At 37.0% G+C, this 18,969-nt stretch overlaps 1 protein-coding gene across 3 annotated transcripts in view; it reads left to right on the top strand.

Annotated features, from left to right (window-relative positions):
* LOC140156791 (aminopeptidase N-like) overlaps positions 1-18,969 on the top strand; it is a 33,239-nt gene that overhangs the window by 2,662 nt on the left and 11,608 nt on the right. The window contains exons 1-10 of one of the 3 annotated variants that reach the window (XM_072179771.1): positions 2,987-3,461; positions 3,964-4,023; positions 9,612-9,764; positions 10,926-11,375; positions 12,631-12,904; positions 14,002-14,122; positions 14,596-14,750; positions 16,312-16,428; positions 17,894-18,028; positions 18,659-18,724. In XM_072179771.1, coding sequence (XP_072035872.1) covers positions 3,181-3,461; positions 3,964-4,023; positions 9,612-9,764; positions 10,926-11,375; positions 12,631-12,904; positions 14,002-14,122; positions 14,596-14,750; positions 16,312-16,428; positions 17,894-18,028; positions 18,659-18,724 — 1,812 coding nt within the window. In that variant the 5' untranslated portion in view covers positions 2,987-3,180. Of the gene's footprint in view, positions 1-564; positions 957-2,986; positions 3,462-3,963; positions 4,024-9,611; positions 9,765-10,925; positions 11,376-12,630; positions 12,905-14,001; positions 14,123-14,595; positions 14,751-16,311; positions 16,429-17,893; positions 18,029-18,658; positions 18,725-18,969 lie in introns of those variants that run through there. The other 2 variants (XM_072179770.1, XM_072179772.1) reach the window with 2 other exon arrangements.

Raw genomic sequence — 18,969 nt, 5'->3', positions numbered from 1 at the left:
AGCGTGGAGACCTGTCAATATATAATGAGCCCGTAAAATCGTTCACTTAGCGAAAAGTTACGCAAAAATCTACTTTTCCAAGAAACACTCATGTTTTGTATCTGGGAAAAAATAAGCTACAGGCTTAATAATTTCAAAAAAAATAGAACAAAAGTACACTTTATCCTGTTTTGAATATGAATTTTAAAAATGATATTAAAAGTTTGATGTATTTTTCGATTTTGTTTGCAGTCACGACTAACATAATACGGTTGCATTCATGTTAAACCATGCAGGAGAGCACTTTGCCCTTCTATCCAATGGACATTTTTTGCTACTCAAGTTTTTCCTATTGGTCAAATTATATCAAAATTGATTCTGGATCTTCAAATTTTTTATTAATCTCGAAAATAGCACAGGATTTTGCTTGCTTCTTGACTGAGAACTACAAACTCGAAACCGATCAATCGACTTGTGTTACTTTCCCCATTAATTATCACGTACTATAGGAGAGCTATAATATAAAATAATGTCAAAGATCACAGGTTATTCACTAAAGAAACTTTTCTTCTTCCCTGAATGAAGACTGTACCAGAACATCCAAATGAGGACGGAGATGAGGACCACACAGAACAAGAAACGACTTTACAAGAACCAGCCGTAAAACCAAAACAACCAGCATTGAAAAAAGTCAGTACAAGTAGCCAATCAAGTCGTCGAGTTTCTTTTGGGGACGGAGGTGTGAACCATATAGAACCAGAAATATCTTTACAAGTACCAGCCGTAGAACCAAAACAACCAGTACCATTGAAAAAAGTCAGTACAACTAGCCAAACAAGTCGTCGAGTTAGTCATGTTAGTAGCACATCAAGTGCCACTGGAAGGCGAAGAAGTCGCAAAGGGTCTTTTTTTGTTGCCGATAACCCTTATGCGGACAGCTTGTCTGCATATGAACCTGAAGAATCAGACGATGAGAGGTAAGCACAAATTAATAAATATTCAGACCCAGAATGTATTTCACCTGCAGGTCATGCTGAACCATGAAATGGTATCAGCCTATAATGTAAACTGGCCTCAAAAAGAAACTTATAATTTTTCACAAGGTCATATCTTAAAATCCTGTCTATAAAATGAACAAAAATTGCACACATGCAGGATTACTTCAATAATCTACTCTAAACACATGTCAGTAACCAATCAGTTGTCCAACTGACACAACAGCAAAATGCACTGACATGGAACACCTTCCTGGACCACATTCACAGCCCAACAGATTTCTTTTGCTGGGTTCCAATTATTCGCATGTGAATGTGGTCCCGGAGCTGTTCCGTGTCAGTGCATTTTATTGTTGTGTCAGTTGGACAACTGCTTGGTTACTGACACGTGTTTAGAGTAGAGTATTGAAGTAATCCTGTGTAATTTTTTGTTCATGTACAGGCGAATAATTGGAACCCAGCAAAAGAAATCTGTTGGGCTGTGAATGTGGTCCAGGCAGGTGTTCCATGTCAGTGCATTTTGCTGTTGTGTCAGTTGGACAACTGTTTGGTTACTGACCAGTGTTTAGAGTAGAGTATTGAAGTAATTCTGTGTGCAATTTTTGTTCATTTTTATGGACAGGATTTTAAGATATGACCTTGTGAACAATTATAAGTTTCTTTTTGAGGCCAGTTTATATCTATCTATCTAACTTACTTACTCACTCACTCGCTTTATTGGGTCTAAAATGGACATCTCGAAGACGGTATGACTACCTCGAGTAGTGTCAAATGAAAGAGAAAAAAAAGTAAAGAATATAATAAAAATATTTCCCCACCCGTGGGTGACACTCATCGTAAGAACCAATATTCATATTTGGGTCCTTTTCGTATCCCGAAATACCAAGAGGGTATCCCCCCCCCCGAGTGGTTCAATGAAAGAGTAAAGAATATAATAAAAAATATTCCTCCACTCAGGGGTGGCACTCATCATAAGACCTGGGTCAATATTCATATTTGGGGTCCATTTCGTATCACGAAATACCAAGAAAATGTGACCCCTTAGTGGTGTAAAATGAAAGAGACAAAAGTAAAGAATATAATAAAAAAATATTTTCCCCGGCTGGGGGTAACACTCCTCATAAGACCAGGGGCAATGTTCATTTAAAAGACCCATCTCGTATTTTGTATATTTTCTACAAAACAAAAGTTTGACTCCCGGATGTGCAACATGAAAAAGAAAAGTCTGAAACTAAACTGTGACAACGGTACACCACAATATACTGCCAAAGGCCCATGGTTCAGCTATGGTGCGGTAACCGCTCTAGTTAATATAGCCCTGGGCCTTTTAAAATATGTTATACAGGGTGTATCAAAATAAAGTAAACAGTTTGAACAATGCCACTAGATAAAAAAAAAGGGTAGGCCTATTAAAAAGTATGAGGTATTTGGTGAAAATGCTCTAGTTGATAGCTGAATCAACATCTTGTTTAACTTCCCACAACTGTAAAATAACTGGCGTGTGACCATTTACATGAGTTGAGGACAAGTGTCTACTTCTCAGAGGTAAGGTACGTGTGATTTTGTAAGGTTTTGTCCACTGTGGTGTCCCATTTTTTCTCTCTCTATGATTTTGGTCCAAAAAGAGACCGTTTTCTGGTGAAGTTGTAGTGTTTTAGCTTGTTTTGAGGCGTGCCCTTTTTATTTATTTTCTTAGCTTTTCTTCTTGGTGATTTTTGTGGCTTTTTTCTGGTGACTTTGAAGGGGTTTGTCCAGCGTGCCACTTTTATTTTATTTGTTTTCTTTTTAGTGTTTTGTGCCATGAGGCGTGCCATTTTTTTTTCTTGGTGATTTTTGTCCCAGTGGCTTTTTCTCTGGTGATTTTGTAGGGTTTTGTCCACTCTGGCATGCCATAATTTGTCTGGGGCATGCCCATTCACCTTTGAATCGTTGTATTGACTATCTTTGCGCCCCCTTTATTTTTGTTATTGAACCATTCAGCATGCTAATGCCACGCGTGTTTAGAAAAGCATAGCAAGGTCTGAAACCCCTATTGAATTACACACTGGAGCGCTGTGCAAACCTTGCTTACCATGTTTCCGTGAACTACGAAACCGATCAATCGGTTTGTGTTACTTTCCCCATTAATTGTCACCTGCTGGTAGAGCTATAAATAATTTCAAAGATCAAAGGTTATTCACAAAAGAAACTTTTAACTTGCTCCTGAATGGAGGCTGTACCAGAACATCCAAGAGAGGACGGAGGTGAGGACCATACAGAACAAGAAACCTCTTTACAAGAACCAGCCGTGGAACCAAAACAACCAGCATTGAAAAGAGTCAGTACAACAACAAGCCAAACAAGTCGAGGTACTGGTAGTACATCTAGTGCACCTGGGGGAAGGCGAAGAAGTCGTAAAGGGTCAATATTTGTGGCCGATGAACCTTTTGCGGATAGCTTGACTGCTTATGTACCTGAAGAACCAGATGATGATGTGTTTGAATTAAAGTAAGCACAGTGATATATATTCAGATCTAGAATCATATTACATGCATCTATTATTTATTTAGGTCATAGGCTGAAGTATTAAATACGGGGTCTTTAAAAAATGTAGGGGTGTGTTGACAAGCGGTGGTGTTTATTGACCATATAAAATTGACCGCAGCATTTTACCCCATTCATCGTTCTATACAGCTAGTATTATATATTCTGTGCAATGTTTTCCAAAGGAGATTTGGTATCGACTTTGTCGGACCAATATACATTGTATAGATAAAATATTTATACAAGGCACCAGCCACCAACTACTGTGGGTTTGGACGATACTCGAGCTTACTCGGTATATAGCAGAAATTGAGAAAACCAAAAGTGTTTTATACCTCTACACCTCATTGAAATGACAACATTTTATTCCAGCACCCAAAAGGCGTTTTGTTGTTATGCTGAAGTTGTTTTATATCTTTTGGCATTTTATACTTACTAGCCTACGTATTTACTATTTTTCTGTCAGTACAATAAGTTTAACATCTGATGACAATAATATACCAAAACCATCTGTGCCAGTCGCAGGGTGAGTAGGCCAACCAGAAAATGACCCGGGTGAAATAAGTACAGTGTCGCTCAAGTTGTTCATGTTTTAGAGCTTGGAAATTCATATTATTAAGTCTTCGTTTTAGCACATATCTGTGGTTTGTGGGCATTATAAATAGTAGTTTGTTCGAACTCTGCATGCTCATCAGTGACAGCTGTTGAAATAATATATTGATGGTTTTATATTTTTCTTGTAAAGCATGTCGTGCCCGTGTTTAACAAACTATTATTAATTTGTCAACAAAATGTTTTGAATTGGGAAATGAATCTCAAATTCCGAGCTGAAAACATATATTGCGCGACATTGTGCTCATTTTGCATGATTTTGTTAAATGACTTGCCCTTTTATTTTGATTTGAAGTGCCTTTGCCGTGCCAATGTAACAGCTTTGGAAACTGAAATTTTTATAGGCTATATATAAAATATAATAATTAACATGCACAGCCGAGCTGTTACTTTCATGCAATTCTAGAGTGTTGGTTTGTACTAATATAGTGATTTAGGGCCTTCATAATTGTTAAAATGGGCCATATAATCAGTATAAAATAAATGGTTATAAGAGATTTGTAATACTTATATGACTGAGTGTTGTTTTTGGAAACTGACAAACATTACGTGGCAATAACGCAGCTGCATTTTCATGCAAATCTTTAATATACGTGTAGCGCAGTGTACTAATTAATATCAATATAGGTCTATAATTTTTAAATTTACGGTAAGGTGCATGTATGTGGTATATATATATATGTTGTTGTTTTGCTTTGAATCATCAAATTGAACGCTCAAAATTCGACCCCAAAAAGGTAATATTTGACCCCGTTACCTGAGTCAACTATGTACCGACTAAAGAAGGTCAAACCCACAAACATGGTCAACTACTACCCCAAATGGTGGTTACAATTAACCCCATCGGGGTTAAAAATGACCAGGCCTATATTATGGGCCGAATCTCTTTACAAAATATAAATAAATAAATAAATAAAAAAAATTACTATATTTAAGGGTCATTTGATGCTAAAATGGTGACGGTAAAGAAAATGATCCCTTTTGGATCACTTTAGGGTCATTTAAAATGGCCATTTGGCCCATTTTAGGGGTCATTTAATATGATGCATACTATTAAACAGGAAATGGCCCTCAGGCCTCAACGTGGATCGCAAATAAAAGTGACACCGTAAAACGGGTTATTATTTTGACCACGTTGTTTTAGTTGGGTACGAACGTACGATTCAATACTCCTGGTGGAGAAAGACATATGCATGAGCGCAAGTTCCCGGGGGGGGCACATCGAAAAATTTTGGTGGATATGCTCCCCCGGAATTTTGAGGTGGTTGGTCTTTGGGAGCTGACGGTGTACCGATAAAATGGGGTCTTTTGGAGCTGCGAACAAGTAAAATGGGGACTTTTGGAGCTGCGAACAGTCCAAATCAAGGGTCTTTCTTGCCTTTCTGGTTGAAATCGCCTGAAAAAACCTTTCAGAGCTGAAATTATCAAAATCAAGGGTCTTTCGGAGCTCTATTTTGGTCAAATATAGGGGCCTTTCAGAGCTGCGAAATCCAAAAGGGGGGTCTTTCCGGGGAGCATACCCGTATGGTCATTTGTGTTGAGTGCCCCCCCCCCCCGGGCACAAGTTCTGCTTAAATAGTCTTAGTCAAAGACTGACTCGCGATAGTGTCGGACTCGCAATCAAGGGGGGTGAGCGGCGAAGCCGCGAACTGGCGCGAAGCGGCGAGTACGAGCCGCGGTAGCTGTTCCCAGTAGTTTCTCTGCCTATGGATATTAGGTACACGGTCTGTTTTCCAATATCTGTGGTTTAACACAGACTATGCTTAAATGGTGAAGTGGTCTTGGTTCTTGAATGCTTTGCCAGGGATGCTTTGGTGTATATGGTGAACTTGTTGAGATAGTGGTGGCCCTATATAGACCTATCAGTTTACAGGAAGAGCCACGGGATGGGCAACGATTCTTTTGTTCAAATAAAATAATTTAATAAAACAATTTAAAAAGTTTTTTCAAGGGTAGTTCGAACAGCAGGATCACAAAATACACCTTGATGTGTGCATATTGCACGCGATCCTGGTCGATTTGCGAAGTAAATCCCGAAGGCTTTAATAGTGTTGAGTGAAGCTATATATGAAAGCTAATAGCCCTTGGCAATGTCAATTCGTGCCAAAAATGCATTATTTTCTTTGATGACCTGATCAAGAGACCTTTTAGGAGAAGTGAGATACGGGTAGCATGCCCAGGATAGCATGGTGCAGGGTGAGGATCACAGTGATCAGAAAGTCGTAAATAATTCAAAATTTCATTTGAAATAACTTTCGCTCGCTGTTCACCTTCGCACTTCTCGGTACTGTAAAATATTTATCCTGTTTTAAAATTCATATCAACATAAATTGTAGGCCTATATTTGAAAACATCCACAAAATCTTTTCAGACATTGTTTTCTTTTCCGGGTCACGTCAGGTCAGACTTCAGAGTATCTCCTGATGAGCTGTAAAGGTCATCGCCTGAAGCTGATAATGTGAAGGTGCATCCACTGCCAACTTCATGGTATCACAGATATTGAAACTCCAATATCTGTGATGGTATCGTCATCTTCCAGAGCGGATCCACCCCCCATGCAAAAAAAATTTGGTTAATCCCCATCAACATGAAGAAAATAATGATCAGGGGCCCTATAAAAACAGAAAGGACAATTTAATAATTTCTCGGCAAATAAAAAAAGAAATTAGGGCCTATACAAAAATATAGACCTAGCACCACCTACAAAATTGTGTAACATTATCATTTCTATTCGTACTATAGTATTTGAAGTACTATTACGTTATTTACAGGAAGGAACGAACTTCCAGTCTATAGATATTGTTGATGAGGTTACATAAGCCTTCTATTAATAACTCTCTCATTTGGGTGTCGACTGCATGCAGAAGACAAGTTTCAAATTTTCATTGAAAAATTCAAAATTTCAGAAATGTACATTTTCATGACCATATTTGGAATCAGCATGAAAAATGCATTAAAATGAGTATAAACAAGCCTGGTATTTTTCAGTGGTTCTTGAGATAGCTCTTAATTTTGAAACATTATCTCAAAATTGACTTTTTATGTTGAACACTGCGGCTAGCATGCAAAGTATTAATATTAAAGCCCCCCCCCCCCTCCAAAATAAAAATCGGGTTCCGACTAATCTTAAAATGCGTTTTAAATAGTCATTCATTGTCTGTGATGTAAAAGGCCTCATACTGTTTACAAAAAAATGGAGAAATTTTGTCAGGGATAGAGCTGTCTCATATCCCTGCTTTTATAGAAAAGTTTTAAAGATACGATCTCGAATCATCGAATGTAAAAATGGTTGCAGGGCCAACTTCTTTTATATGGTGATATGCATGGGTCATTTATAGTATCCGCTCTACTTTGGTTCTGTACGTGACATGACTGAGGGTCTATGGTACGTGGTATAGCTCTTGATTTGTGCAGTGGGTCTGCACCCACCCTTTTCATAATAGTTTTGTAGGCCTACTGAAAATCATCAGTACGAAGTTCAAGGTTATTTTCTATCTGGGTATATTAATCACTTTTTGCAGCAGTGCTGCATTAATTCTGAATTGGCTGGTGAACTAAGTACTCAGCATATAAATTAATTTGTGCCCTCATTGTGGGTTTTTAAGACAAAATAAAATAAAGGAAACAAACATCATTCTCCTTTTTACAGTGTCGTTTCTAAAAGCTCACTTTTAAGCCAAAGGTCCTCTCAGTGAATGTGAAATCCAACATTTTTTCTTCATTCACTGCGCCGTCTTTTTTAAAGACATTTCTTGTTTCCCTTTATTTTGCATTCTATCCACCATCAAATTCAGAGCCCATCCCTTTTTTTTTAATTTTTGATCCACCTTTTTTCACATACACCCTTTGTAGCAAAAAAACACACAACCCACCCTTTTGCCTTTTTTAGAAATCTTTTACCTTTCGAAAGGGTGCACTGCACACAATGTAGCTTGTGTACTGCACATACTTTTTCATACTCAAAATGATTATGCATTGGAATGGCACCTACAAAATGTGAGCAATTGTATACCGTAAAACCTCGTCTACAAGCATAGTGTCTTTGATGCGTAAATGTGCCTATACAATAGATTGGTCTTACAATAATACTTGTTTGTATATGCTTGGATCTGTAATTCATTTGCTCAAACTCCATAATGGCGCCTGGATTAATTAAGTTTTCATCAGAAGCACTCTATATGCTTGTAGACGAGGTTTTACTGTACTTTTTCTTCACAAAATTTTCTCACAAGCTATATATAATCATGGAAAATAATGAAATGGCTACTATTTGAAGGAGCTTTAATTATAACTTTTTGTATGACCCTCGCATCGCATAGCGTCACCCTTCTACGATATTTTTTTGTAATTTTGAGAACAAAGTACAAAATGTTGTTCAAGCATTCATCAGTTACGTAATCACCCTAATTATTTTGGATTATTCCATTTAATTTGTATGTATCATTATCATTTATTATCGTGCAAAGATTGGTGAATAAATATGTTTAAATGCATGCTTGAACCATATTGTGTACTTTGTATGCAAAATTACAAAAACTGACTCAGGCAATTAGTATAGTAGGCTGACAGTATAGGGAATTTTCGAATAATTACTAAAAATTTCTTTCACATTGATATATAGGTATGTTAGGGACCGTTCACAAACACTTGTTAGGGGGCCTGATGCAAAAAGGGGGCCCTGAAATTTTTTGACCCTCCTAAGGGGGGCCCTGAAAAAAAATGACAACAAATTTTCCTGGGAAAATTGAGTTTATATGCTTTTCTATGGGGTTGACCCATAATTTTCATGTCAAAAGGGGGGGGCTGAAATTTTTGAGGTCTGTAAAGGGGGGCCCCGAAAAATGTTCGCGATGATTTTTTTTGCATCAGGCCTCCCCTTACAAGTGTTTGTGAAGGGTCTCTTACACTGCAAAAATTGTGTCTAGCATGGAGACATGTCTTCAATTAGGACATGAAGTAAGACATGTCCCATTCTGCTCCTATAATTAAGACATGACTTAAGGCTATAGCTGCATACTTTGTTGATGTCTTGTAGCTAGTCATGTCTTGGATAAGGACATAGCTCAAAGTCCTGTCTTTCCATAAGCCATGTCTCCATGCAAGACATGACTTGCATAAGGACATGGCTAAAAAGTGGCTTCAAAGTCGCGTCTTAATATAGTGTCCTCAGGTAAGACACAATTTTTGCAGTGTAGTTTTTGTGTTATTTGTCAAAATAAAGAACTACACACTTTTAACATCTTTTCTTACAACATGCAGAAGAACCGTAAGATCAACCAAATTCTCACAAAATTTCCTTCATATATTCATGACCCCGCCCCACGATGGCAGTAACGGCCAGAATGGTGTATAGGGTGTCAACCACCCAGGGTAACAGAATTGAGGGGGAAATGTGGAAGGCGATAGAGATGAAATCAAAAGAAAGAAATGGGAAAACCGCTAAACATTTATTGTTAACTAAAATGCTATTTGAAACGTATAATTTTATTTTCTTTATTCCAGCATCAACGGCAAAATGTCAATGAAGACTAAAGTTCGAGATAGCAGATTTTGTCAACGTAAACGTATCGTCAGAATTATCGTTTTATTATGTCTACTACTTGGACTTGCATTAGGTCTGATCTTCGGAATGGCGATAAAAAAAGAACACGACAGGTAGGACTTTTGAGTATTAGCGAACTAAGATTGGTTAAACTGGTTGATGGTACCTCTTGAAACTTAGAAAGTTAGGGGCTGTGCAATATTAAATTATGAGCCCTAGGGGAGGGTAAAATTGGGGGAAAGAATTTTAGGCAAGCCGAAGGGGGGGGGCAATTTTTGGCAAGCCGAGAGGGAAGCAAGCGATACTGGCACACATTCATAGAGCACTTTTTAAATAAAAGGCTCTAAAAGATTTGAAACAGTACGGAAATGCTTAAATATGTAAATTTTCCTTCTCACTGCGCTCGCAATACTGTAGGACCCTGCAAAATCAAAATTATTTGATATCAGAAGGACATTCTGCGTTTTTAAAATGCAATTCGATATGTCTGATGTGCTCTCGGGTCCTACAAAAATACGTGAAAACGTTGCTATCCGAGCCCTTAAGAAAAGACAACAATGAAACTTGATTCTATATACAAATTCCTTTAAAAAAGGAATGGGCGCCCAACTGTTTGGATACTTTTTTTCTCTTTAAAACAATAATGTAATATTAGCATAGAAAGAAGTCCATTAATTTTGTATTTTAAACAAAGAATATACGCACAACATTTTATCCCGAACATATCAGAAAACAATAATAAAATCAAATCCAAGCAAATTGTGGTTTTATTTCTAAGCTGGGCATACTTTTAAGCAAAACAGTTGCGAAGTAAATCTAGCAAGACCGAAATTACTTCTATAAAACGCCTAATAATATCTGATATCATGTTTATCGGTGTTCTCCTTCAGCAACCTTGTCATCATCAGCGTGCTGTGCAATCAATTTGATCAAGAACACTGCATGATTAACCTAATATAAAAATATATTAGTCAATTTTCAAAACCAGATGCAATTGATATCGTCTGCTAAAAAGTCATCATCATCATCATCATCATCATCATCATCATCATCGTCATCGTCATCATCATCATTATTATTATTATCGTAGTCAACATCATCGTCGTCATCATTGTCACCGACATCATCTTCTTCTTTATCATCATCATCATTGTCGCCATCTTCGTCGTCGATTTCAATGACAATTGAAAGATTTGACAAGTTTCGAAAAAAAAAATATTGTAATTTTGTTAACGAATATTATGTTTCCTGCTTCCTTTTTCGTAACTTTATAGGACCGCTGGTTCCGAAGATGGCACGGTACTAGAATCATATGGGCGCGATGGTATATGGAACAATATTCGTCTCCCCAAAACACTAACTCCTCTTAAATATAATCTTCATATCAGAACTGATTTAACAAATTTTACATTCAATGGAACAATTGACATTTTTATCAAATGTATCAAAAATACAGAAGTGGTTTTAATTCACAGTACACAACTTGAAATCCCTCTACACACAGTAACGATACATCCTGAAAACATGCATCATGAAAAGGATAGACTACATTTAAAAAGAGACCCTTGGTTTCACGAGGAGCACCAGTATTTAGTGGTGGAATTGAAGACTCCGTTGAAAGCTGGGAGTGTGTACAAATTTTCCGCAATGTTTTCAGCGCCTTTGCTTCATGATTATAACGCTGGATATTACAGGACACCGTATGATACGGCAACAGGAGAAAGGTACGGATAATGTAACCAGTATTAAAGTTTATAACCATATATTGTTTCATGACCCTGAGGTATGCAGTCAAGTTGATTGCTATAATATAATATTATTCCCTGCTAAGATTAATCATTTTCCTAGGTTACTGTTCGTAACAGTTTTTTGTGACCCGTGCTATAGGCCTAACTGTAAATAGTCATGTTTTATAGAAACATGACCCTAGCTGCAGTAAACCCTCTGCAGCTAGGGTACGTTTTCCATTCTTCGGGTACACGGGAAAAACCTTCATTTGTATGTCCCCAATAATTATATGTACTTAGTTTTTCGACAACTCAGAGATGTAGGAAGTGTAGGTAGTAGATGTATTTTAAACTAGTTGCCCTGCTTATACATATTGGCAAATGGTCAATAAAAACAGGCACTGATCATCATCTTATACTTCAGCTGTTTGAGTGTATCAGAAATGAACACTGACACCATTCTACGCTTACACAAAATTTGAATAAATTTATAAGGATATTAATCTTACTTGCTATGTAATCTCAATCTGACATTGACATGTAATATTTATGATCAAAGTCGTGTTTGATATAGGCTAAGAAATTAAGGTGTCGGAGCTGAGTCAGACCCAAAGAGGAAACATCGTTGGCCAGGCCAACTATAGTCAGGGAGGTGGCAGTATTATTACTAAATGTTTTAACCAGGATTTGGGTTAAAATGTGACCGTGTCCTTATACATATCACAATGCTATACCATGTTTACACTGGTCTGGACCTTGGCAATTTGGACACCTCAATTATCATGGATTATGTTTTACCATAAAATGTTGAGCTTTATGAATAAATCCAGATGTGCTGTTTCGTCTTTTAAAGGTAATCGACTGTCCGAAACCTCACATTTTCCGACACTTTAAATTTTCAGCTTCAGTGTGGACACGAAATGACTATAATAGAAAGGAAATGTACAGACAAACCTGAGAAATGTGCAATTTATTGGAAGGCTTTCAGATCAGATGAAATTTGACCCGGGGCAGCCATATACATGTCGGTGATCGTGTGCGTGGCATGCGAGGGGTCCCGGGTTCCGGGGTTCGAATCCCGGGGTACTAAGTGACTTCTTTCTTCACCTTCTCTCCTTTTTCGTTTCTTCTTTCCCTTCTGATAGCAAAAAAACCACGGGTAGGGTTAGGGTTAACATAAATATATAGGTAGTATCGGAAAGCAAGAGTTGTTTTTTATATTTACAACAATCATCTTTTTTCGTTGACATAGGTGGAACGCAGCCACATTGACAGCGCTGACTCTTGCCCGTCGTGTCTTTCCTTGTTTTGACGAACCATCTTTCAAAGCTAACTTTACTCTCACCTTAGACCACGAACCAAATTACGTTGCTATCGCCAATATGCCTATAGAATCCAACACGACGCTTGAGGATGGATGGGTCCGATCTAAATTTGAAGAGAGTGTGCCGATATCAACTTATCTTGTCGCATGGTGTGTTACAGACTTTGCATATAAGGAGATTACAACACAAAATGGTGTCTTGGTAAGTACCGGTTAAAGGAGGATATCGTGATCTTGCATCCTCTTTTTATGACATTTTCAGTAGATATCCACGAAAAAAGCTTATTTCCAAAATTTCAGTTGATTCCGATTTTGCGTTTGCGAGTTATGCATGATTATGTGTATTACACTGCTCCATAGACAATGTGTTGTAATTTCGTTCTGGTGCACCAGAACGAAATTCAAATTTAACGATATTTTTGCTAAACGAATTAATCTGCAAGAAATATTTGGTACATAAACATTATGTAGCCAGAGGTATCCAGTGGTGTAAAAATCTCAACTTTTTTGGGAAAAGTGGGGGATGAGGCTGTGGATCACGAAATGCCCTTTAACGCAAAACTTTTGCAGATAACCTTTAAATGTCGGTTTATATAGCGAGTATATAAAACGTTTTTACATCAGAAAACATTTCTGAAAACTGCCTGTAAAACATAATTGTTATTAAGCGCTAACAAAATATTTTGCACAAATGTTTGCCAAAAAATATTTTTCGATAACATTCTTAAAACGTTGTAATGTTTTTTTCTATAAAACGTTTTTAAAAGCCCGACATATAAATCTGATTAAACGTTTTAACCAGAACCATTACGCGAATAACGTTTTAAAAACATTTTTGTGTTTGATTTTTGTGAAAAAGTTTAGGGTTTAGTCTTCAGGAAAAAAACCCGCCCGACCCTACTTAAAAGGTTCGTCCGCCCGTAGAACAGGGTTTTTCGTCGTATAAGTCTGTTAAACAAAATAAGAAGGTGGAACTTAAGAAGTTGGAAAATTCCTCACAGATCCTGGTCTTGATGGGTTTGATCAGGTTGTCCCAGACATAGCTCTAATTCCAATCATGTGTCTCAGTTCAATGTGTGGGACAACCTGATCAAACACAGCAAGACCAGGGACAGGAATTTGATAACTTCGGTGACGTCATCTGTTCAGGTCTGGTCTCTAGCCGTTTCCAAGAAACATCAGAGCTATATATTAACAGCATCGGCTGATGACGAGGAAGTTCCTCGAAAGCGTTCCATAGGTTTGAAGTTATAATTCTAAATAATATTATTCTCTTTTTATTGATGTTGATTCTTATAGATGCGAGTATGGGCGCGAGAAGATGCCGTAGATACCGTGGAATACGCGTTGCAAATCGGAGCAACTATATTGGACTTTTTTGATGAATATTTCGGGACTAAATTTCCTCTTCCCAAATTAGGTAATTATGATAGCAATTCACCAATTCATCCTTTTCAAAAATACGTCGTCACTGCATATACGTCGAATTGCCAGTGATTAACGATGTGCGACTGATGTGCCGTATTACAAAGGCTTTCGAGAATTGCCGAACTACCGTAAAACCTCGTCTACAAGCACTACCGTAAAACCTCGTCTACAAGCATAGGCCTATAGAGTGCTTTTTGACGAAAGCTAAATTAATCCAGGCGCCATCAATCGACAAAATTAAAACATATACTAACAAGTACTATTATAAGACCAATCTATTGCATTGGCATATTTACGGCTGTTTCGTATTAATCATCGAAAACACTCTATATATGCTTGTAGACGAGGTTTTACGGTAGTCTATTAGAGCTACATGTAACTGAAAATGGTAAACCTATGATTGTCAGTATATCAAATCGATCACTTAGAGAAAAATAATGTAACTAAAATTTTGTTATTCTTCAGATTCCATTGCTTTACCTGGTTTCCCGTATGGAGGAATGGAAAACTGGGGTCTTATCTCATACAAACCTTCCAGATTCCTGTATAAGGAGAGCGTATCACCAGCACGAAATAAAGAAGGAATATGTTCAATAGTTGCACATGAGCTAGCACATCAAGTACGTAATGTAACTTGGTATCCGTATAAAAATGGTGTCTTGGCGTCATATGTAAGACATGTCTTGGCAATAGACGTGTCTTGAACAATAGAAATATAAGAAAATAGAACCGATAAAAACATAATCTAAGACACAAAGACACGTCTTCCAGCCAGACGTGTCTCCCAATTGATGACAAAAGACACGTCTTAGAAACCCGAAGTGTCTTGCATAAAAACATGACTTGTGAATAAGTGTTTTGCAAAGAGGCATTACATTTGAACATATCTTGTACAGAGACATGACTTTGTGTCTAAGTAAATAGATACATGTCTCCCAATTGATGACATATAAAGTGTCTTTTGCCTAGACACCATTTTTACAGTGTATACCTTTATGCATGACAAAAAACTGTTTTGTTATATTATTGATATCTTGATTGTGGAACATCTAACTACCTACATTATTTCTCAACTTTCTGCCACTCGCTATCCCATCAAATTCCATCACATAAAGGAAATTATATAATTACAAGGCAATAGGATTTTACTGCAACTTTTAAATCTGAGTTATGTTCGCGCTGCGGCATCAATATGACCATTGCAACAAATGAGGTATCATAATGCGCAGAAAGACAGCATATCCCAAATTTGGCATACGAATTAACAACCGTTTTTGAATAATGGCCATTCATAAAGGGGGCGGGGAATTACTTATTGGTAGGGGACGCAACCGACACACTCTCAAATGCATTGCTGCTGAAGTGTAAGCTATATGAGTTAACTTAATCATTTGTTAGTTGCCAAACTATATATTAACTCAATGGTTTTATTATGATTCGAAACTTACACGCGATTTATCAATCAGTTATTCTGGTGAAAGATAGATTTCACACCATAGTAGATAACCGATGGATCTCAAAGTTTCACGGGGAAAGACTCGCTGAATACACGAAGAGAAGTAGACGGATAACAAAATCCCGGGGGGGGGGCCTCTCCCTAAGAAATGGTGTACAGGGATGCTCAAAGGTTTTGAGGTGCATTTTCATCGTTTTTGGTATACCAATGGGGTGGTTTTGAAATTGTTTCGGGTATATTAATGACCCTTATTTCTGTGATGGTATTGAGATGGGCTGTTGTAAGTTTTTTGGTATATTGATGATATAATGATGGGTCACCATTTCAGTAAAAATGGTATAGAGATGGGATGGTTAGTGATACAAGCGAGGTATAGTAATCGGGTGCTTTTTTGCACTACGCAGGTATAGAGATGGTCAACATTCTGAAGTCTACTTTTAGCACCCCCGTACAAATATTTTCTAAGAGGCCCCCCCCCCCCGGGAACAAAATATAACTTCACAATAATCTTCAATTCCGCATCATCAAATATCAACAAAGTATCACAACATAGATTGCGGATTGAGTACGCTTGCGGTCTGTCTCCTTCAATAGCTGGTCGCCAAATACGATGATTCGTATTTAGCCAGAATCAATGAGAGAGACCGCGGAGCGATATATTTAAATAATTGATTAACTAAAAGAAAATAGCGCCATAACAGTTTTAAATGTGTTTCATCTTTCAGTGGTTTGGTAATTCAGTAACTTTAAAATGGTGGGATGACACGTGGTTGAATGAGGGGTTTGCCAGCTATGTTGGACCGTATATCGGTGCTAATCATGCGGAACCAGAATGGGGACTGGTAAGTGACTGAGTGTGTTTTAAAAATTAAGGGCGTATTGTAGTCGACTTATTTAGATATACGTCAAAGAGTAATCTCTGAAAGACGTACAGATGAATGAGGTTTTACCTACACATATTTTTTTTTAAAGTCTTGTGTGACAGGCGTCTTATGTTGCTGGTTCGATTCTCGTGTCAGCGCATGTATATCCTGGGTGTATAATTTCACTAACATTTACGACACATTAAATGTGATTTAATTCTTAAACCTTAGGTCCCAAACCTGTTACGATGGATTTCAACATTTTAAAAATTGTCAAAACATTTTGTTGGCAACTTAAATGACTTCGATACATCAGAAATGTTAGTGAAAGAACTCTGTTCGTTTTACGTTTAATTCTGCACATTGTTGCATGCGAATTAATGTTAAACCGCAGTTTCGCCTAGTTTGTTCCTTTCATTTTCAACTTATTATGCATATCCGAATCGAATGGAAATTTAATCGATGTGAATGGTGTTTATCATCCCTATCAAATCATTGTTGTAAGTTTCGTTTTAGAATGGCACTACATTATGACATTGTTTGTAGTCATATCAAAATCAAGGTACCTTTGTTTTTACTTTCGGCCTAGTATTCTTCGGATCACTATCACCAATATTGAAAACAATGGTTTCATTTTCAATTTGCTATCACTATGGGCCATAAATAATCTCATCGCCAATGACACAGCTCAAAGACCCCCATTAAACAAACAAAGCGCCAATTTTGACCTAAGTTGTGGAACATGAGGTTTTGTACCCAACAATTCGAAGATTGTTAAATGTCAAAAATATAAATTTTTAATAATTTGCCATAAAATTTGTATTATATCGCAAATTTCAAAAATCAAAATCATTTGATATCAGAAGGACATTCTTCGTATTCAGAATGCAATTGGATTTGATGTGTCTGATGTGCTCTCATATCCCACAAAAAATACTATGCAAATGTTGTTGTCTGATCGCTTGGTTTTGGATTGATCAAATTCGAAGATGCATCAGTGTTCCTTCTTTGCGTTATACTTTTGAATTATCAGGGGAAAGTTCTCGGGAAAATTATTTATTATAACAAAGAATGAAACTTGGTAGGTGTATCATATTATAGAAGTCCCTAATATTTAAATGAGGTTATACAGAGAGTAGACATCCTTGAGAGGGCACTCGATCTATTCATGTGATTTATTTTATTAACCCTAACCCTGCCCGTGTTTTTTTGCTATCGGAAGGGAAAGAAGAAACGAAAAAGGAGAGAAGGTGAAGAAAGAAGTCACTTGGTACCCCCGGGATTCGAACCCGGGACCCCTCGCATGCCACGCACACGATCGCCGACATGTACCTACCGAGGTTTGGCGGCCCCGGGCAGCAATTCTATAGCCTATAGAAGAAAAAAAAAGCTTTTCAAAATAATTTGTCGAATTATGAACTATTGCTATTTGATTTCGTTTCAGAATGATATGTTTACAATACGCTCCATGCACCCAGTCATGACCATCGATTCACTGTCCACTTCACGACCTATATCATTACCGGTTGCTACCAATGAAGAGATTCTACAACAATTTGACTTAATTTCATATAGAAAGGTACATAAAATCTTATGTAGGGCCTATGTGTATTTAATTTACTTTGAATGGTTCCACCTCCCAGTAGTTCCACCTATTTCATTTGTAACAGTGATCTTGTTTGTAATATCAACTGAATGATTATGTAGATGATGCATACCCAGCAAACACAAACCGTTTAAGAGAAAACGTTTCAATGTCGGGTTATATAAAGGGTATGAAACGTTTAATAACATTAAAAAAACATTGTAACATAACTTTATTTAAGTATTGGCAAAATATTTTACAAAAAATCTTTGCAAACACTATTTAACCAAAAATTTTTAAACAGTATTTTTTCATATAAAACCTTTTTTTTTTTTGGGTGCTTTCATGACATTTATATTACCCAATGATGATGATGATGTCAAGTTCATGCTAGAATAGTGAACCACATCTAAATACCCTTGAAGTGGACATGGGCGAAAATACTGCCGAGCGGATTATTTTTACTTTTAGTTGCAGTTAATCAGAAAGGCTATAGAGTTTAACAAATTACGATCAGGAACCCGAGTACATATATTATGTGAAATTTGTCTTATATACCTTGTTTGTATACTAAAAACTTACTCACTGAATTTACATAAAACATATTATTTTTGTCCTCCTCAGGGTGCTTCTATTATTCGCATGTGTTCTAACTTCTTGGGTGAAGCGACATTTAGAAAAGGACTGAAGGTTTGAATAATTTATCTGATATTCACAATAACTCGTTGATAAAGTTTTTAAAAAGCATCTGCAAGGTTTTTCTGATAATCGATGCAAGTATGCCATATAGTTGCTATCCATTTCTTGTATATGTACATTATTCCCAGCTGTAATTATTATGAAGCTTCTTTGAAGCTTGTGGGTTAAAAAGGGTACTACACCCCTGTGGTAAATTTGTGACTATTTTTGCATTTTCTCAAAAATAATAACACACT

Source organism: Amphiura filiformis, chromosome 7 (genome assembly GCF_039555335.1).
Source record: "Amphiura filiformis chromosome 7, Afil_fr2py, whole genome shotgun sequence".
Classification (NCBI taxonomy): Eukaryota; Metazoa; Echinodermata; class Ophiuroidea; order Amphilepidida; family Amphiuridae; genus Amphiura; species Amphiura filiformis.
Note: the sequence above shows the minus strand (reverse complement) of the source record. Positions and strands in the feature narration are given on the sequence as shown.